We start from the raw sequence: 22,042 nt of genomic DNA, 5'->3' as shown, positions 1-22,042 counted from the left end.
ATGTTCATTAAAATGAATTATAATCAATTCCTCCGCGGAGACATTGACCAGCAGCAATTGCCTCCACAAAGTACACAGGGAGCTGAGATGGTGGATTCCAGTGGGGACGAATTGATAATCTGTGAGGAGGGGGATGTACACGGTGATATATCGGAGGATGATGATGAGGTGGACATCTTGCCTCTGTAGAGCCAGTTTGTGCAAGGAGAGATTAATTGCTTCTTTTTTGGGGGGGGTCCAAACCAACCCATCATATCAGTCACAGTCGTGTGGCAGACCCTGTCACTGAAATGATGGGTTGGTTAAAGTGTGCATGTCCTGTTTTGTTTATACAACATAAGGGTGGGTGGGAGGGCCCAAGGACAATTCCATCTTGCATCTCTTTTTTCTTTTATTTTTCTTTGCGTCATGTGCTGTTTGGGGAGGGTTTTTTGGAAGGGACATCCTGCGTGACACTGCAGTGCCACTCCTAAATGGGCCCGGTGTTTGTGTCGGCCACTAGGGTCGCTTATCTTACTCACACAGTCAGCTACCTCATTGCGCCTCTTTTTTTCTTTGCGTCATGTGCTGTTTGGGGAGGGTTTTTTGGAAGGGCCATCCTGCGTGACACTGCAGTGCCACTCCTAGATGGGCCCGGTGTTTGTGTCGGCCACTAGGGTCGCTAATCTTACTCACACAGCTACCTCATTGCGCCTCTTTTTTTCTTTGCGTCATGTGCTGTTTGGGGAGGGTTTTTTGGAAGGGACATCCTGCGTGACACTGCAGTGCCACTCCTAAATGGGCCCGGTGTTTGTGTCGGCCACTAGGGTCGCTTATCTTACTCACACAGTCAGCTACCTCATTGCGCCTCTTTTTTTCTTTGCGTCATGTGCTGTTTGGGGAGTGTTTTTTGGAAGGGCCATCCTGCGTGACACTGCAGTGCCACTCCTAGATGGGCCCGGTGTTTGTGTCGGACACTAGGGTCGCTAATCTTACTCACACAGCTACCTCATTGCGCCTCTTTTTTTCTTTGCGTCATGTGCTGTTTGGGGAGGGTTTTTTGGAAGGGACATCCTGCGTGACACTGCAGTGCCACTCCTAAATGGGCCCGGTGTTTGTGTCGGCCACTAGGGTCGCTTATCTTACTCACACAGTCAGCTACCTCATTGCGCCTCTTTTTTTCTTTGCGTCATGTGCTGTTTGGGGAGTGTTTTTTGGAAGGGCCATCCTGCGTGACACTGCAGTGCCACTCCTAGATGGGCCCGGTGTTTGTGTCGGCCACTAGGGTCGCTAATCTTACTCACACAGCTACCTCATTGCGCCTCTTTTTTTCTTTGCGTCATGTGCTGTTTGGGGAGGGTTTTTTGGAAGGGACATCCTGCGTGACACTGCAGTGCCACTCCTAAATGGGCCCGGTGTTTGTGTCGGCCACTACGGTCGCTAATCTTACTCACACAGCTACCTCATTGCGCCTCTTTTTTTCTTTGCGTCATGTGCTGTTTGGGGAGGGTTTTTTGGAAGGGACATCCTGCGTGACACTGCAGTGCCACTCCTAAATGGGCCCGGTGTTTGTGTCGGCCACTAGGGTCGCTTATCTTACTCACACAGTCAGCTACCTCATTGCGCCTCTTTTTTTCTTTGCGTCATGTGCTGTTTGGGGAGTGTTTTTTGGAAGGGCCATCCTGCGTGACACTGCAGTGCCACTCCTAGATGGGCCCGGTGTTTGTGTCGGCCACTAGGGTCGCTAATCTTACTCACACAGCTACCTCATTGCGCCTCTTTTTTTCTTTGCGTCATGTGCTGTTTGGGGAGGGTTTTTTGGAAGGGACATCCTGCGTGACACTGCAGTGCCACTCCTAAATGGGCCCGGTGTTTGTGTCGGCCACTAGGGTCGCTAATCTTACTCACACAGCTACCTCATTGCGCCTCTTTTTTTCTTTGCGTCATGTGCTGTTTGGGGAGGGTTTTTTGGAAGGGACATCCTGCGTGACACTGCAGTGCCACTCCTAGATGGGCCAGGTGTTTGTGTCGGCCACTAGGGTCGCTTAGCTTAGTCATCCAGCGACCTCGGTGCAAATTTTAGGACTAAAAATAATATTGTGAGGTGTGAGGTATTCAGAATAGACTGAAAATGAGTGGAAATTATGGTTTTTGAGGTTAATAATAATATGGGATCAAAATGACCCCCAAATTCTATGATTTAAGCTGTTTTTTAGGGTTTTTTGAAAAAAACACCCGAATCCAAAACACACCCGAATCCGACAAAAAAAATTCGGTGAGGTTTTGCCAAAACGCGGTCGAACCCAAAACACGGCCGCGGAACCGAACCCAAAACCAAAACACAAAACCCGAAAAATTTCAGGCGCTCATCACTACTATAGGCAATAATATACTGTCCTTATCTAGGATATCAATATTTCCAGTCAGGGAATCCGACCACGCCAACCCAGCACTGCACATCCAGGCTGAGGCGATTGCTGGTCGCAGTATAACACCAGTATGTGTGTAAATACATTTTAGGATACCCTCCTGCTTTCTATCAGCAGGATCCTTAAGGGCGGCCATCTCAGGAGAGGATAGAGCCCTTGTTCTTACAAGCGTGTGAGCGCCTTATCCCCCCTAGGGGGTGTTTCCCAACGCACCCTAACCTCTGGCGGGAAAAGGTATACTGCCAATAACTTTTTAGAAATTATCAATTGTTATCGGGGGGAAACCCACGCATCATCACACACCTCATTTTATTTCTCAGATTCAGGAAAACTACAGGAAGTTTTTCCTCACCAAACATAATACCCCTTTTTTTGGTGGTATTCATATTATCAGAAAAGTGTAAACATTTTCCATTGCCTCAATCATGCAATGTGTGGCCCTATTGGAAATCACGGTTGTCTCTTCACCGTCGACACAGGAGTCAGTATCCGTGTCGGCGTCTGTATCTGAGGTAACGGGCGCTTTAGAGCCCCTGTATGAGACGTCTGGACATGCACAAGCTGAGTAGCCGGCTGTCTCATGTCAACCACTGTCTTTAATACAAAGTTGACACTGTCACGCAATTTCAACAGTACATCCTCTCAGGTGTCGACCCCCTAGGGGTTGACAACACTATTACAGACACTCTACTCCGTCTCCACATCATTTTTCTCCTCATACATGTCGACACAAACGTACCGACACACAGCACACACACAGGGAATGCTCTGATAGAGGACAGGACCCCACTAGCCCTTTGGGGAGACAGAGGGAGAGTTTGCCAGCACACACCAGAGCGCTATATATATACAGGGATAACCTTATATAAGTGTTTTTCCCTTTATAGGTGCTGTATTGTTTATACTGCGCCTAATTTGTGCCCCCCTCTCTTTTTTAACCCCTTTCTGTAGTGTAGTGACTGCAGGGGAGAGCCAGGGAGCTTCCCTCCAACTGAGCTGTGAGGGAAAATGGCGCCAGTGTGCTGAGGAGATAGGCTCCGCCCCTTTCTCGGCGTCCTTATCATCCGTTTTTCTGTATGTTTTGGCAGGGGTTAAATGCATCTATATAGCCCAGGAGTTATATGTGATGCATTTATTTTAGCCATATAAGGTTTTTATCGATTTATTGCGTCTCAGGGCGCTGCCCCCCCCAGCGCCCTGCACCCTCAGTGACCGGAGTGTGAAGTGTGCTGAGAGCAATGGCGCACAGCTGCGGTGCTGTGCGCTACCTTATCTGAAGACAGGATCGTCTTCTGCCGCCGATTTTCCGGACCTCTTCGCTCTTCTGGCTCTGTAAGGGGGCCGGCGGCGCGGCTCCGGGACCCATCCAGGCTGAACCTGTGATCGTCCCTCTGGAGCTAATGTCCAGTAGCCAAGAAGCCCAATCCACTCTGCACGCAGGTGAGTTCGCTTCTTCTCCCCTTAGTCCCTCGATGCAGTGAGCCTGTTGCCAGCAGGTCTCACTGAAAATAATAAACCTAAACTAAAACTTTCACAAAGAGCTCAGGAGAGCCCCTAGTGTGCACCCTTCTCGTTCGGGCACAGAGATCTAACTGAGGCTTGGAGGAGGGTCATAGGGGGAGGAGCCAGTGCACACCAGGTGATCCTAAAGCTTTCTTTAGATGTGCCCAGACTCCTGCGGAGCCGCTATTCCCCATGGTCCTTACGGAGTTCCCAGCATCCACTAGGACGTCAGAGAAAAACAGGTAAAACCATGTAATATTTAGACCTGTCATTGTCCCTACAGTATTATTAACATCAATACCATTAATTTCCAGTCATTTCCAGTGTGACATGGCACCTACAATCACGAGGGAAGGACTTATAGATGTGTCGTTTCAGACCGTTGCCGTGATGTGAACCGAACCACTCATCTCTAGTTATAACAATTTAGGGAACTGGAAGCTGAGATCACGATCTCCAACTTTGTGGTCCTACAGTACGTTGTTTTGGCCTCAGTGGAGAACGGTTTATTGAAGCCTAATAGTGGAAAAAGAGTCTCCCGCAGCCCAGAAGTTTCTTATTTCAAGCATTAGGCTGCGCAGTCTAATAGTTCTATAGGCGGATATACTGACTGGATTCTGAATTTGCTTGTTAATAATAGCTATTGTAAGAGTGTACTTTAAAATGGAGGGGGTACTATTGTGTGGCCATGACCCTTCCTTACGAGACCACTCGCATGCCTAAGGTAGAAGCTGTCCCTATTCGGAGTAGGGGAGGGAGGCACCAATGCTCTTTCTGGAACAGGGCACCAAAATGTCTGATGGTGACATCAGTAAAACAGCTTTGGAAATGTTAATATAATATTAAAAGGAAACTACTTGTAATACCAGAGAACATTGGGGGTCATTCCGAGTTGTTCGCTCGTTATTTTTTTCTCGCAACGGAGCGATTAGTCGCTAATGCGCATGCGCAATGTCCGCAGTGCGACTGCGCCAAGTAAATTTGCTATGCAGTTAGGTATTTTACTCACGGCATTACAAGGTTTTTTCTTCGTTCTGGTGATCGTAATGTGATTGACAGGAAGTGGGTGTTTCTGGGCGGAAACTGTCCGTTTTATGGGTGTGTGCGAAAAAACGCTACCGTTTCTGGGAAAAACGCGGGAGTGGCTGGAGAAACGGAGGAGTGTCTGGGCGAACGCTGGGTGTGTTTGTGACGTCAAACCAGGAAAGACAAGCACTGAACTGATCGCAGATGCCGAGTAAGTCTGGAGCTACTCAGAAACTGCTAAGAAGTGTCTATTCGCAATTCTGCTAATCTTTCGTTCGCAATTTTTAAATGCTAAGATTCACTCCCAGTAGGCGGCGGCTTAGCGTGTGCAAAGCTGCTAAAAGCAGCTTGCGAGCGAACAACTCGGAATGACCCCCATTGCAACAAGCCTTGTGATTCGGCGACCATGACACAGGGTCCAGTTGAGGAGTCAGTGTTGCTCTTCTCTAGTATATACTATTACTTTTCCTTCATTTTCCAAATAAAATAAAGTTGAAAAAATAAGATTTTATGTACCGGTAAATCTATTTCTCGTAGTCCGTAGTGGATGCTGGGGACTCCGTAAGGACCATGGGGAATAGACGGGCTCCGCAGGAGACATGGGCACTTTAAGAAAGAATTTAGATTCTGGTGTGCTCTAGCTCCTCCCTCTATGTCCCTCCTCCAGACCTCAGTTAGAGAAACTGTGCCAGGAAGAGCTGACAGTACAAGGAAAGGATTTTGGGAATCCAGGGTAAGACTCTTACCAGCCACACCAATCACACCGTATAACTTGTGATAACTTTACCCAGTTAACAGTATGAACAATCACAGAGCATCAGATGGGCGGGATGTACTAATATTCGTGGCCAAAGTAGTGAATTATCGATATTTTTTCGGGTTTGTTCCGCTGCACAAATCCCGATAATTCCGTCCCATGTATCATTTTTTTGAATCGCAATCAGTCATTGCGAAAACTCACCCTCCCTGCGATACAGGTGCGGTGTCCCGGTAATGAGTACTGCGCATGTGCAAGGCTGCACGAGCTTTCTGACATGCGCTGTTGTGTTTCCGGGATGCAGTGCTTTCCGGACATGCGCAGTCATTTTTCCTGGACGCCGAGGGTCTTGGCGCCATTCCATGGAGAGTACTGCGCGGACAGGTGAGTCTGGTCTAAATTTTTCTTTCAGGGCTGCCAATAGCATCGTAATGCCGACAGTGTGTTATGGGATGCAGGAGTACGGTTCAGCGTTTCATAATGACGCCCCAGTTGTTATAGCTTATGGGACGGGTGGTCTGGTAAATTTACTAAATTAGCTGACTTTCTGCTTGTTGTTGTACCTTCTGCCTAGTCCACATTGTTTATCTATTTTATTGTTTATTTTTGCCATATGTATGTGTGTGGCGTGTGTGTTGTTTTTTTTCTTAAATATGTGTGTATGTTTTTATTTTTTATTTTATTTTTTATACAGGTACAGAGCCAGAAATGCCCCCAGTGTGCCAGATAAATGCCCCCAGTGTGCCAGATAAATGCCCCCACAGTGCCAGAAATGTCCCCAGTGAGCCAAAAATGCCCCCACAGTTATTGTTTATTTTTGCCATATGTATGTGGTGTGTGTGTTTTTTATTTCTCAAGTATGTGTATGGGTTTTTTTGTTTTTTTTATACAGGTACAGAGACAGAAATGCCCCCACAGTGCCATAAATGCCCCCAGTGTGCCAAAAATGCCCCCACAGTGCCATTCATAAATGTGGGCCCCTCCCACCCAATACCTGCGGCGCTGAGTGTGTGAGGAGTACTGCTGAGCCTGTGCGGGCGGCCGGTCGGCCACTTGTGCGCGCTGCGTGGTGCCGGCGTCTGACGTCAGACTCCGGCGCAGCGCGCATAGCGCACACACGGCCGGGCGGCAGGGCCTATCAATGCTGCAGAGCAGGGCTGGCTCCAGCTTCAAATATGGCGGCGCCAGCACGCGGCGCCCCGCGCGGCGGCTCTATTCGAACATGCCTAGAGCCGGCCCTGTTTTATATCATCTAAAATCATGAGCATAGTAATACATACATAGTAATACTGTGTTGGTTCATGTGGACTTTCTACATATTAATAAATTTAAATATTTAGAAATTTGTTTGCACCCAATTATTCATGACTCATCTTTATATATATATATATATATATATATATATATATAAGTAGAGGGTACCGGCTCTCCCATAAGCCAACTGCAATTGTGCGCCGGGTGCCTGTGCAAATGAACGTATACACAAGTGGATGATGGCACGGCACTCCAAGGCGACTTGTTAAATCATGACACAAACGGCAGAAGTTCAGCAACGTTTCAATGTAATATACATTGTCCTCAGACTTGAAACGTTGCTGAACTTCTGCCGTTTGTGTCATGATTTAACAAGTCGCCTTGGAGTGCCGTGCCATCATCCACTTGTGTATATATATATATATATATATATATATCTTTATATATATTTACCTCTGTAGTGCAAACCAATGTTAAAAAGTTTCTTAGGAATCCGGTATCAGCTGTTAAGTTAGAATATGGTTCTGCACTCCAATCTCCTGCATCTGAAAAGCCCAACAAGTGCTGCTGTGACATATTTTAATATGTTATAATGTTTTTTTATTAGTTTTTTTTATGTGTATTTTGTTTTCTGTGTCTTTATTACAAACATTGTTATTGTGTTGTTGCAGTGATTTTATTTTATATTTTCTCATTTTTAGAAAATTTAACTTTATGTTAAAAATGACAGATACTCCGAGTAATGATGAGGAAATTTCCAATGAATCCACTGAATATGACCCATCTACACAGGAGGATGAGGAGTCTGAATTGGATAAAAAGAAAGCAACTCCAAAAAGGGCTCCACGTTTCACATATATCGAAAACGAGGCACTTATTGATGGCGTTCTGACAAATTATAAAACTCTTTTTGGGAAACTCGGTGGCCAGCAATATTGTTTTGAAAGGAAAGAAAAAATTTGGAAAAAAATTGCCCAATTAGTTTCCTCTGTTGGAAAGGTTCCTCGTTCTGCATATGTTTGCAAGAAACGTTATTCTGATTGCAAAATTGCGGTGAAAAAAAAAATGTCAATGATGCATCTTCATGCCAAGAAAACTGGAGGAGGTTCGTGCTTAAAAATCGACATGTGCCCATGGGAGCAAAGGTTATCTGAAAAGTTGTCTTTAAACGCTGTAAGGGGGATTGAAGAATCTATTGATACGGAAGCGCCAGTATCTCCACCAAAAGCATTCGGTAATTGATTTTACATAAATATGAATAGATAGATAGATAGAATAATTTGTTAAAGGAAAAAAAAGGCAGGCACTCAAAAAAAAACATGTAATATATAATGCCCAGTTGGAAGTAATTAAATTTCAACGTAGAGCGGAAAAAGATATGACCATTGGCATATCTATAATAGGTGCAGTGTGTGTGATGCACATAGGCCCCAGGGTTCAGGGGGGCCCACTGCACACAATGCAACCATTTTTTTAATACTTAACTTTATGTAGTCCCTCGTCGGATACATCACTTTTTGCCAGTGCAATATATTCTGAACAGTATGGGAAACAAATGCCTATTGTGCCTACAGTAAACTCTGAAAACATGGCACAGTGGACATTTCTCAGGATTTTCCTACATGCACATAAGAAATTTTTTTAGGAATATGGCCACTGTGCCGTTTTCACAGAGGTATGTGTATGTGCAATAGAGTATGTGCTGAGACTCTATTGTCGTTGTGGAGAAAGATTTCACCGCCGATTGACTCAGGAGAGGTAAGTATTATAAACTTGTGCAATTTTAGGTTTGTTTTTGTATTAGTTGTGTTTATCATTTTAGTTTAAATGCATATGAATTTAACATTGTATTGGTTTTATTTTTTTAAATCCTCTGTTTATTTATACAGGTAAAAAAAAAACACAGAAACAAAGCAAGAAATTTGTTAAAACTACCGAATCTATGAAATCTTATTCTGCAAAATCTCTGTTAAAAGCCAAGAAAATTGTCCACAAGAATCAAAATATGGATGTCAGCCACTCCTCCAAAGGTAAAATATTTTCCTAATGTATGAAATGATAATGATAAACCACAATAACTATCCTTACTAGCCACATCAGTTAGTCTCTGGTGATCCGGTTAAGCACTGATGGGCACTGTCTCCCCCCTGTTCTGCCCTATGATCATGGTGCAGCTTAGTGATGATGCAAATTGGCAGCTCATTTTACTGCACCTTGGGTCACAGCATTAATGAAGGCCCAGCCATCCAGCGTTTTCTCAAGCAGCGGACATCAGACTAGCAGTGGACACTGGAGTGGGTGGTGGGGCCCTTTGTCAAGAGAGTGATTTTCAAATGATACTGCAGAGACTCATCCCAGTTAAAGAGTATGCTCTCAAGCCCTGTCCCATCTACAAATTCTAACATTCATTTGTTTTCCTATATTCTTGCAATGCAAGATGGTTGAAGTTATATCACATGGAATCTCCATGTTGAGATGCATATGGTTAAAATTTTAAAGCTAACTTTGTATGTCTTTTATACTGTAAATGTAATTTTTAAAATGGTGTTTATTTTTAATTTTAAGTTAAATTTATTTTTAATCATTTTTTATTTTTTTCATTTTAAAGTGAAGACCTCCTCCACAAATATTAGGTATGATTTGGATAAATCAGAAAATGCAAGTAATCTACTAACGGAGACTTTGGAGATTCGAGACTCTTCGGCATGTGATTCTGAAAACAGTCAAGAAGGCAAACCTGAGTGTTCAACTTCAATAAATAAAGGAAGAAGATACGAAGGTTTGAAAAACATGACGAGTAAATCTCAGATAAAGGCAACAGGAGTATTTCCCATCAATGATAATATTAATAATCTAATAGAGTCTGCCCTTAACGTAAATAAGAATGTGGTCAATCAAGAATTTGAAATTTTACACAAAGATTCAACTGAAATAATAAGAGTGATATCTGAGCTTGGCAAAGAAATCTGCAAAAATCAAGAAACCATGATATATTATCTTGAAACGATTTCAGAAAAATTAAAGGCAACAAAAAATCCTGATGTAGAACACGTCCCATCCTATCAAGAACAAATGGAGAATGAAGATGAGAATGATCAATTTCCGACAGGACAGGATGAGGACTCCAATTATCTGAATTCAGAGATTCCAGAGTCTGGTCATTTGAAACAGCAGGAGATTGGGGATATGGCACAAATAGTTCGTCCAAAACGCTTGTTCAAAAGACCAAGAAAATTTTTTGATAACGAGGATTAAAAGTTTTTGAGGTAAGTGTCTGTTAGAGTGGATGTGTATCAATGACTGTGCATATTTGGAAATTTTAATACATCTTTACGTATTAAACTTCAACATATTTTGAGGTGTATGCATACAGAGATGGCCCTAACCAATATTATGCCCTAGGATAAAATTTTGCTGTTGCCCCTTAACACCACCGCTAGTTCTACCTCTGACCCTGCACCCCTTTCCCACCACCATCACCCCCCACCCATAGCAGTCCTTATTTTTTTTAACACCACCTGTAATTAAAATAAGAACAGTGTGCACATTCGTCGCACAGCTCAAAAATGTTTGTGTTTTGCGGTCAAGGGGCATGACCACACAATAGCACCCCCAGTTCAAATTATGGCTCACAGTAGTACAACTTTATTCACAATTTATCAACCGATAGTGTACGAGAAGCCCCACAGCATGCTGCCACTCCCTGACAGATCCAGAAGATAAGGTGGTGAGTTGTGGCGGCACAAGGGTGGAATCCATCAGGGTGGAATCCATTAAGGTCTTGAGTATGCTGACTGCGCAGATATCTTACATGTCGTTATCAGCATGCAGGGAACTTTGGCTATGGCAATGGTCTGCAAATGCAAAGTCCTGTCAATCTGCTTGCGGCCGCTGCTGTAACCACTTTCTTCATTAGCAGCGTTGCAGCCACCTGCGCAAAGCGACTGTCATGCATTCGCAGAAAATACCCGATTGACCTGTTGTGAAAAACTTATGCCACTGGTTGCCACTAGAAAGACTATTGTTCTTAAATTTTTATTAATTTTCAAATGATTACTCCAACCTGTGTATGTTCATTTATTGTATTTTGTATTCATGTAACAGTTGTCTCTAAAACCATGATTTAAAAAGCTGTTGTATTGTTGAATTATTTTATTTTTTATTCCTACAGGTGACGGTTATCTTTGAGATCTGTATTGCAAGAAGATTTATTTTTCATTTAACATTCAAATATTCAGTTAGAATCGTCTACGCTTGGGATACATATTTTTTGGAAAATACAGCGACTGTTAAAGTGTCAAATTTAGAATCCCAAATTTATGTATCTTTTTCAATTATTGTTCGAGAAGTTTATATTCTGTTTTAGTTTGACATATGTTTCAGCAACTCAGATGTTCATTTGAATAAAAATAAAAACTTACTCTCATCCTAGTGATGAAGCCTGTCACCTGTGACCTTGGTGAAAAAAAAAAAAACCTAAGGAGTGTCTAATAGAACAGTGGTGTGTGTTAAAATGTTGCATTTATTAAAACTCATATTTGAAAGAACCAGAAGACCTTGGTATATTTTTTATATACATTTATTATCATTTACTCATTTCACTGTATTTTTTTTAAGTCCATATTCTTTTTATTTTTATTTAAAAAAAATTTTTTTTTTAAACAACAGAAATATAATAAACACTGCCAAGTGAACCAATGGGTAACCTATTCTGAGCAACTGTATTAACACATAAATCAGAAAAACATTCATAAAGGTTGAGGTTTATTGCCCACATTAACTAAAATAACTTTGAATCAATTGGGAACGAACACCAGCACCATGTAAGGTACTACCATGATATTCATCAGAGCGATTTGAGGCATTTACCTCAGTGACCCTTACTTTTCGCTCCCATTCAATGCTATAGGCAATACACATGTTGTGAAGAATGCAGCATACGGTGAAGATTTTACAGACTTTTGCAGCAGAATATAGTAAAGTGCCACCTGAATGGGAAATACACCGGAAGCGACTTTTTAGGATGCCAAAAGCTCGCTCAATTATTCCACGAGTTGTAATATGAGCTCTATTATATTTTTTTTCATTTCTATGCCTGGGTCTTGGAACAGGAGTCAATAGCCAGGGCCTGCAGCCATATCCTGAATCCCCTACAAGAAGACAAATATAACTAAATTATTTGTATTAATATTTGAATAAAATGAATTTTGTTATAGTTTATTTTTCAATAACTCATCTACACCTATAAGTGAATTTTTCAAACGTTTAGATACTTATTTTGGAATTAAGCTAAAAATTTTGATGACATTTTTCAAAATCCAGAGGATCTCATAAAAAAAAAAAGGAATTGAACACCATAGAACATTAGCATCTCAAACTACAAATTACAGCAGGCCTGCTAGCTGAGGAAATAAATTTAATGCCATGACTTGGTGAAACAACAGTAAGTATTCAATGGTCACAAAGGATTTAGGCATAGGAAAAAGAGTAGCTGTGTGGGTAGGATAGCAACACATGACAAAATTCATAACTGGTCGCAGATGAAATTTGGTTAGCTAATAGGCAAAACTGTGCAATGCAGGTGGGGCAGATGTGACATGTGCAGACAGAGTAACATTTGTTTGGGGTATGTTCTAACAAATTTCCCAAAGTCAAAAATCTGATTTAAATTAGCTAACACTCAATACTTTGTTTAATAATATTTAATTGATAATTAGCACCCCATTTTATCTTGGCAATCTTTCTTCTACCAACACTACCGTCTTCTCATTTCCCATCTCTGCAACACCCTATTGAAAATATGTATTTTGTAAATTATGCTGAAACTCACCTAGTAACCAGCAGTCTGGATAGTCACCGTTTTCAAACTTTTGGTACACATTTGAATGCCTTAAAATGTAGGCGTCATGTGTACTCCCCGGAAAAGCTGCAAAGATGTTTAAAAATTTATAATTGTGGTCACAGATGGCCTGAATGTTCATCGAGTGAAAGTTTTTCCTGTTCCTGCAAACCTCATCTAACTCGTGTGAGGGCGAAATTGGAATGTGGGTACAATCGATGGCCCCAACCACATTTGGGAACTTTGCCATTTCAAAAAAACCTCTTTTTAGGTTTATCCACTCTGAAGTTGTTTTTGGGAAATGAATGTAATCTGAGGTGTGCTTAAGGATGGCATCTAACACCTTCTCAAAAAATCGGCTAAAAGAGGATTGGCTCACACCGCAACTGATGACACTGTACTTTGAAACGTGCCAGAAGCAAGATAATGTAAAGTTACCAAAAGTTTAGTGAGACCACTGATAGCCTTACTTCTCTTTGTGCGTGGTGTGATGTCTTCCTTGATTTTATTGTATAGCTCAAGTATTGCATCACTAGATAATCTGTACCGTTTTCGTACTTTGGTTTCAGGAATTCTGAACAAATTTTTCCTATGGTTAAACAATCTCCTCCTCCTCCTCCTCCTCCTTCGATCAGTGAATCTACATCCTGCATTTGTAGATGAAGTTGCTGTCCCTGTCCTGCTCATTACAATCGACAGAACTATCCTCAGGAAATTTAGGCTGAAATCCATCTGCAAATTAAATGTTAAAAAAAATTGTGAAAATAATATTAATACAATCTGCTGCAGGGTACACTGGGGTTCCACAGGGAACATCAGGGGTGTAGAGATGGTTCTTGATCCAAAGCACTAACTGGCTAAAGTTTAGCTGTTCAGTTATGCTGCTTTAACATCGCAAAACCTGCTTTTGAAATGGTATTTGAAACGGTTATTAAAACGGGTCTGAGCAGTTAAACCCCTTTCACATCTCATGTTGTAACCAGTAAATTACCATTTCATTACCGTTTTGGTACCTTTCACACTGAACCCGTTTCACCTATAGAAAACAGTGGTTGTCATTATAAATGGGACTTTTCTGGCCCACACATTATTAATAATTTTCTCTGACGTCCTAGTGGATGCTGGGGACTCCGTAAGGACCATGGGGAATAGCGGCTCCGCAGGAGACTGGGCACAAAAGTAAAGCTTTAGGACTACCTGGTGTGCACTGGCTCCTCCCCCTATGACCCTCCTCCAAGCCTCAGTTAGATTTTTGTGCCCGAACGAGAAGGGTGCACACTAGGTGGCTCTCCTGAGCTGCTTAGTGAAAAGTTTAGTTTTAGGTTTTTTATTTTCAGTGAGACCTGCTGGCAACAGGCTCACTGCATCGAGGGACTAAGGGGAGAAGAAGCGAACTCACCTGCGTGCAGAGTGGATTGGGCTTCTTAGGCTACTGGACACCATTAGCTCCAGAGGGATCGAACACAGGCCCAGCCATGGAGTCCGGTCCCAGAGCCGCGCCGCCGGCCCCCTTACAGAGCCAGAAGCAAGAAGAGGTCCGGAAAATCGGCCTTTTGTGCCTCCAGTGGCACCTTGGGATCTCAATGTAGTTTTTGGGTTCCAAAAGTCACATTGGTTGAACCACTTAAATCGGTGGAGTTAAAATATCTCACATGGAAAGTGGTCATGCTGTTGGCCCTGGCCTGGGCCAGGCGCGTGTCAGAATTGGCGGCTTTATCCCGTAAAAGCCCTTATCTGATTTTCCATTCGGACAGGGCGGAATTGAGGACTCATCCACAATTTCTCCCTAAGGTGGTTTCAGCGTTTCACCTGAACCAACCTATTGTGGTGCCTGCGGCTACTAGGGACTTGGAGGCCTCCAAGTTGCTAGACGTTGTCAGGGCTCTGAAAATGTATGTTTCCAGGACGGCTAGAGTCAGGAAATCTGATTCGCTGTTTATCCTGTATGCACCCAACAAGCTGGGTGCTCCTGCTTCTAAGCAGACTATTGCTCGTTGGATTTGTAGTACAATTCAGCTTGCACATTCTGTGGCAGGCCTGCCACAGCCAAAAATCTGTAAATGCCCACTCCACAAGGAAGGTGGGCTCATCTTGGGCGGCTGCCCGAGGGGTCTCGGCTTTACAACTTTGCCGAGCAGCTACTTGGTCAGGAGCAAATACGTTTGTAAAATTCTACAAATTTGATACCCTGGCTGAGGATGACCTGGAGTTCTCTCATTCGGTGCTGCAGAGTCATCCGCACTCTCCCGCCCGTTTGGGAGCTTTGGTATAATCCCCATGGTCTTTACGGAGTCCCCAGCATCCACTAGGACGTCAGAGAAAATAAGAATTTACTTACCGATAATTCTATTTCTCGTAGTCCGTAGTGGATGCTGGGCGCCCATCCCAAGTGCGGATTGTCTGCAATACTTGTACATAGTTATTGTTACCAAAAATCGGGTTATTGCTGTAGTGAGCCATCTTTTCTAGAGGCTCCTCTGTTATCATGCTGTTAACTGGGTTTAGATCACAAGTTATACGGTGTGATTGGTGTGGCTGGTATGAGTCTTACCCGGGATTCAAAATCCTTCCTTATTGTGTACGCTCGTCCGGGCACAGTATCCTAACTGAGGCTTGGAGGAGGGTCATAGGGGGAGGAGCCAGTGCACACCAGGTAGTCCTAAAGCTTTACTTTTGTGCCCAGTCTCCTGCGGAGCCGCTATTCCCCATGGTCCTTACGGAGTCCCCAGCATCCACTACGGACTACGAGAAATAGAATTATCGGTAAGTAAATTCTTATTATTAATTAATTCATTATTAATAATTTGGATAGTCGTACGATGGAACCCAGCAGCTTGAAGCATATCTATTTATATTAGATGGGATTAGGTACTTGGTTTGTCTTTTTTGGAGGCACAAGTATTATTTATATATTTTTTAAAATATTTTTTTTTTTTTTAGATTGAATGGTAAATTTCCGGGAAAAAATGGCGTGGGGTCCCCCTTCCAAAGCATAACCAGCCTCGGGCTCTTCGAGCTGGTCCTGGTTCTAAAAATGCGGGGAAAAAATGGACAGGGGATCCCCCGTATTTTTAAAACCAGCACCGGGCTCTGCGCCTGGTGCTGGTGCAAAAAATACGGGGGACAAAAAGAGTAGGGGTCTCCCGTATTTTTTACACCAGCATCGGGCTCCACTAGCTGGACAGATAATGCCACAGCCGGGGGTCACTTTTATACAGTGCCCTGCGGCCGTGGCATTAAATATCCAACTAGTCACCCCTGGCCGGGGTACCCTGGGGGAGTGGGGACCCCTTCAATCAAGGGGTCCCCCCCCCCAGCCACCCAAGGGCCAGGGGTGAAGCCCGAGGCTGTCCCCCCCATCCATTGGCTGCGGATGGGAGTCTGATAGCCTTGAGTAAAATGACAGAATATTGTTTTTTCCAATAGTACTACAAGTCCCAGCAAGCCTCCCCCGCAAGCTGGTACTTGGAGAACCACAAGTACCAGCATGCGGGAGAAAACCTGGCCTGCTGGTACCTGTAGTACTACTGGGAAAAAAATACCCAAATAAAAACAGGAGACACACACCGTGACAAGTACAACTTTATTACACACTGCCGACACACACATACTTACCTATGTTCACACGCCGACATCGGTCCTCTTCTCCAAGTAGAATCCACGGATACCTGAAAATAAAAGATAAATATACTCACCTCATCCATGGTCCAGAGATAAATCCTCGTACTTGTTCAGAGGATCATTTGCTTATATCATATTGATCAGGTTATAAGCTCTGGGCTACATTCCAATCTGTTATTCCCTGTGGAACCCAGTGTACCTCACATATTTAACTATGGTAAGTCTATCATAAACATATTTCACCTGCTGTCCCTCCTGCCTCCCTCCAGGATGTGTTGTGCCCCTTGCTGTGCCTCCTGCCTCCTTCCAGAATGTGTTCCCCTTTGCTGTGCCTCCTGCCTCCTTCCAGGATGTGTTCCCCTTTGCTGTGCCTCCTGCCTCCCTCCAGGATGTGTTGTGCCCCTTGCTGTGCCTCCTGCCTCCTTCCAGGATGTGTTCCCCTTTGCTGTGCCTCCTGCCTCCATCCAGGATGTGTTGTGCCCCTTGCTGTGCCTCCTGCCTCCTTCCAGGATGTGTTCCCCTTTGCTGTGCCTCCTGCCTCCCTCCAGGATGTGTTCTGCCCCTTACTGTGCCTCATGCCTCCCTGCAGGATGTGTTCCCCCTTGCTGTGCCTCCTGCCTCCATCCAGGATGTGTTCTCCTTTGCTGTGCCTCATGCCTCCCTGCAGGATGTGTTCTGCCCCTTGCTGTGCCTCCTACCTCCATTACAGGATGTGTTGTGCCCCTTGCTGTACCTCATGCCTCCTTCCAGGATGTGTTCCCCTTTGCTGTGCCTCCTGCCTCCCTCCAGGATGTGTTCTGCCCCTTACTGTGCCTCATGCCTCCCTGCAGGATGTGTTCCCCCTTGCTGTGCCTCCTGCCTCCATCCAGGATGTGTTTCCCTTTGCTGTGCCTCATGCCTCCCTGCAGGATGTATTCCCCCTTGCTGTGCCTCCTGCCTCCATCCAGGATGTGTTGTGCCCCTTGCTGTGCCTCATGCCTCCTTCCAGGATGTGTTCCCCTTTGCTGTGCCTCCTGCCTCCCTCCAGGTTGTGTTCTGCCCCTTGCTGTGCCTCATGCCTCCCTGCAGGATGTGTTCCCCCTTGCTGTGCCTCCTGCCTCCATCCAGGATGTGTTCCCCTTTGCTGTGCCTCATGCCTCCCTGCAGGATGTGTTCCCCCTTGCTGTGCCTCCTGCCTCCATCCAGGATGTGTTGTGCCCCTTGCTGTGCCTCATGCCTCCTTCCAGGATGTGTTCCCCTTTGCTGTGCCTCCTGCCTCCCTCCAGGTTGTGTTCTGCCCCTTGCTGTGCCTCATGCCTCCCTGCAGGATTTGTTCCCCCTTGCTGTGCCTCCCTCCAGGATGTGTCCCTCCTTGCTGTGCCTCCTGCCTCCCTCCAGCATGTTTGTCCACTGCTGTACCTCCAGCCTCCATCCACCTTTCCTATCCTCCTGCTGTGCCTCTTACCCTCCCAAAACAAACACATTGGTGTACCTTTAATAAAAATGTATTACACTCCGCCACTCCAATGAGGCGAATCTAAATATATCGGTAAGCACCGAGCCAACTGTTGATACATTGGCCAGTGCGAAAGCTCTGTTGCTGCCAATGGGGAGGGGTTACGGCGCGGCCCGCCCGCGATAAGGGCGCAATGCGGAAGTGACGCGAAAATTGAAAAATAAAACTTTATTGATACATCCGAGAATGCGGAACAAATGCGAAAACAGGATGAAAACGTGACGGTAAGCAATGATACATCCCGCCCAAACTCTGATGCAACTATAACATAACCCTTATTTAAGCAATAACTATACAAGCATTGCAGAAGAAGTCCGCACTTGGGACGGGCGCCCAGCATCCACTACGAGAAATAGATTTACCGGTAAGTAAAATCTTATTTTCTCTAACGTCCTAGTGGATGCTGGGGACTCCGTAAGGACCATGGGCAGGGCCGGCGCTACCACTAGGCAGCCTTAGGCAGCTGCCTATGGGCGGCGACCACTGGAGGGCGGCACAACACACTGAAGAAATTACCAGCCGGCAGCTCCACTCGCGATTGGCTCCCACGTCATGTTGGCTACTCCCCCCCCCCCTGCGATTGGGCTCCCCAGAATGTTATCCGCGTCCCAACCCCCCCGTGATTGTATAGCCGAATGTTACCCCCCCCCCCCCCCCCCCGCCTTCACGCAATCCCGCGATTGGCTCCTGCCCTACTGCATGTTGTCACCAGCTCCCCCCCTTCCCCCCGCAATTGGACTCCCGCTCACGATTGGTAGCCGCTGCCTCCCGCTCAACTCCTGCATCGTGTTACCGGCTCCTTCCTGTCCCCGCTGCGATATACGTCAGTGTCGGAGTGTCCCAGAGAACCTGGCCCCCGCCTGCCAGAAGGACCAACACCTGGGCATGGAGGAGGAGGCTGCACTGAGAAGATGACAGCCGGGTCCGTGGATGGCAGAGCGGGCGGACATCTGCGAGAAGCAGCGCACACCCGGGGGTTACCCTCTCACCTTGTGTCAGTAAGTGGTGTCTGTTTAGTGAGTTTGTGTCAGTAAGTGGTGTCTGTTTGTGTCAGTAAGTGGCGTTTGTGTAAGTAAGTGGTGTCTGTGTGTCAGCAAGTGGTGTCTGTATTCTTGTCAGTAAGTGGTGTCTATGTAGGGTGTGTGTGTCAGTAAGTGATGTCTATGTAGGGTGTGTGTGTGTCAGTAAGTGGTGTCTATGTAGTGTGTGTGTGTGTGTGTGTGTGTGTGTGTGTGTGTGTGTGTGTGTCAGTAAGTGGTGTCTGTGGTAGAGATGAGCGCCTGAAATTTTTCGGGTTTTGTGTTTTGGTTTTGGGTTCGGTTCCGCGGCCGTGTTTTGGGTTCGAACGCGTTTTGGCAAAACCTCACCGAATTTTTTTTGTCGGATTCGGGTGTGTTTTGGATTCGGGTGTTTTTTTCCAAAAACACTAAAAAACAGCTTAAATCATAGAATTTGGGGGTCATTTTGATCCCAAAGTATTATTAACCTCAAAAACCATAATTTACACTCATTTTCAGTCTATTCTGAATACCTCACACCTCACAATATTATTTTTAGTCCTAAAATTTGCACCGAGGTCGCTGTGTGAGTAAGATAAGCGACCCTAGTGGCCGACACAAACACCGGGCCCATCTAGGAGTGGCACTGCAGTGTCACGCAGGATGTCCCTTCCAAAAAACCCTCCCCAAACAGCACATGACGCAAAGAAAAAAAGAGGCGCAATGAGGTAGCTGTGTGAGTAAGATTAGCGACCCTAGTGGCCGACACAAACACCGGGCCCATCTAGGAGTGGCACTGCAGTGTCACGCAGGATGGCCCTTCCAAAAAACCCTCCCCAAACAGCACATGACGCAAAGAAAAAAAGAGGCGCAATGAGGTAGCTGTGTGAGTAAGATTAGCGACCCTAGTGGCCGACACAAACACCGGGCCCATCTAGGAGTGGCACTGCAGTGTCACGCAGGATGGCCCTTCCAAAAAACCCTCCCCAAACAGCACATGACGCAAAGAAAAAAAGAGGCGCAATGAGGTAGCTGTGTGAGTAAGATTAGCGACCCTAGTGGCCGACACAAACACCGGGCCCATCTAGGAGTGGCACTGCAGTGTCACGCAGGATGTCCCTTCCAAAAAACCCTCCCCAAACAGCACATGACGCAAAGAAAAAAAGAGGCGCAATGAGGTAGCTGTGTGAGTAAGATTAGCGACCCTAGTGGCCGACACAAACACCGGGCCCATCTAGGAGTGGCACTGCAGTGTCACGCAGGATGTCCCTTCCAAAAAACCCTCCCCAAACAGCACATGACGCAAAGAAAAAAAGAGGCGCAATGAGGTAGCTGTGTGAGTAAGATTAGCGACCCTAGTGGCTGACACAAACACCGGGCCCATCTAGGAGTGGCACTGCAGTGTCACGCAGGATGTCCCTTCCAAAAAACCCTCCCCAAACAGCACATGACGCAAAGAAAAAAAGAGGCGCAATGAGGTAGCTGACTGTGTGAGTAAGATTAGCGACCCTAGTGGCCGACACAAACACCGGGCCCATCTAGGAGTGGCACTGCAGTGTCACGCAGGATGTCCCTTCCAAAAAAACCCTCCCCAATCAGCACATGATGCAAAGAAAAAGAAAAGAAAAAAGAGGTGCAAGATGGAATTGTCCTTGGGCCCTCCCACCCACCCTTATGTTGTATAAACAAAACAGGACATGCACACTTTAACCAACCCATCATTTCAGTGACAGGGTCTGCCACACGACTGTGACTGATATGACGGGTTGGTTTGGACCCCCCCCAAAAAAGAAGCAATTAATCTCTCCTTGCACAAACTGGCTCTACAGAGGCAAGATGTCCACCTCATCTTCACCCTCCGATATATCACCGTGTACATCCCCCTCCTCACAGATTATCAATTCGTCCCCACTGGAATCCACCATCTCAGCTCCCTGTGTACTTTGTGGAGGCAATTGCTGCTGGTCAATGTCTCCGCGGAGGAATTGATTATAATTCATTTTAATGAACATCATCTTCTCCACATTTTCTGGATGTAACCTCGTACGCCGATTGCTGACAAGGTGAGCGGCGGCACTAAACACTCTTTCGGAGTACACACTTGTGGGAGGGCAACTTAGGTAGAATAAAGCCAGTTTGTGCAAGGGCCTCCAAATTGCCTCTTTTTCCTGCCAGTATAAGTACGGACTGTGTGACGTGCCTACTTGGATGCGGTCACTCATATAATCCTCCACCATTCTATCAATGTTGAGAGAATCATATGCAGTGACAGTAGACGACATGTCCGTAATCGTTGTCAGGTCCTTCAGTCCGGACCAGATGTCAGCATCAGCAGTCGCTCCAGACTGCCCTGCATCACCGCCAGTGGGTGGGCTCGGAATTCTGAGCCTTTTCCTCGCACCCCCAGTTGCGGGAGAATGTGAAGGAGGAGATGTTGACAGGTCGCGTTCCGCTTGACTTGACAATTTTGTCACCAGCAGGTCTTTCAACCCCAGCAGACCTGTGTCTGCCGGAAAGAGAGATCCAAGGTAGGCTTTAAATCTAGGATCGAGCACGGTGGCCAAAATGTAGTGCTCTGATTTCAACAGATTGACCACCCGTGAATCCTTGTTAAGCGAATTAAGGGCTGCATCCACAAGTCCCACATGCCTAGCGGAATCGCTCCCTTTTAGCTCCTTCTTCAATGCCTCCAGCTTCTTCTGCAAAAGCCTGATGAGGGGAATGACCTGACTCAGGCTGGCAGTGTCTGAACTGACTTCACGTGTGGCAAGTTCAAAGGGCATCAGAACCTTGCACAACGTTGAAATCATTCTCCACTGCACTTGAGACAGGTGCATTCCATCTCCTATATCGTGCTCAATTGTATAGGCTTGAATGGCCTTTTGCTGCTCCTCCAACCTCTGAAGCATATAGAGGGTTGAATTCCACCTCGTTACCACTTCTTGCTTCAGATGATGGCAGGGCAGGTTCAGTAGTTTTTGGTGGTGCTCCAGTCTTCTGTACGTGGTGCCTGTACGCCGAAAGTGTCCCGCAATTTTTCTGGCCACCGACAGCATCTCTTGCACGCCACTGTCGTTTTTAAAAAAATTCTGCACCACCAAATTCAAGGTATGTGCAAAACATGGGACGTGCTGGAATTTG

The 22,042-nt window shown here is 45.5% G+C and overlaps 1 protein-coding gene across 1 annotated transcript; it reads left to right on the top strand.

The window, feature by feature from the left end:
• Positions 1 to 6,010: 6,010 nt before the first annotated feature.
• On the top strand, positions 6,011 to 11,443 carry LOC134965196 (uncharacterized). The gene is made up of 5 exons (XM_063941708.1): positions 6,011 to 6,078; positions 7,650 to 8,182; positions 8,838 to 8,978; positions 9,557 to 10,214; positions 11,120 to 11,443. Exons 1-4 carry the CDS (start codon positions 6,011 to 6,013, stop codon positions 10,201 to 10,203), a joined length of 1,389 nt encoding a protein of 462 aa, XP_063797778.1. The 3' UTR covers positions 10,204 to 10,214; positions 11,120 to 11,443.
• The last annotated feature ends 10,599 nt before the right edge of the window (positions 11,444 to 22,042 follow it).

Source organism: Pseudophryne corroboree, chromosome 10 (genome assembly GCF_028390025.1).
Source record: "Pseudophryne corroboree isolate aPseCor3 chromosome 10, aPseCor3.hap2, whole genome shotgun sequence".
Lineage (NCBI taxonomy): Eukaryota > Metazoa > Chordata > Amphibia > Anura > Myobatrachidae > Pseudophryne > Pseudophryne corroboree.
The sequence above is the reverse complement of the archived record's forward strand: the minus strand, read 5'-3'. Positions and strand labels throughout refer to the sequence as shown.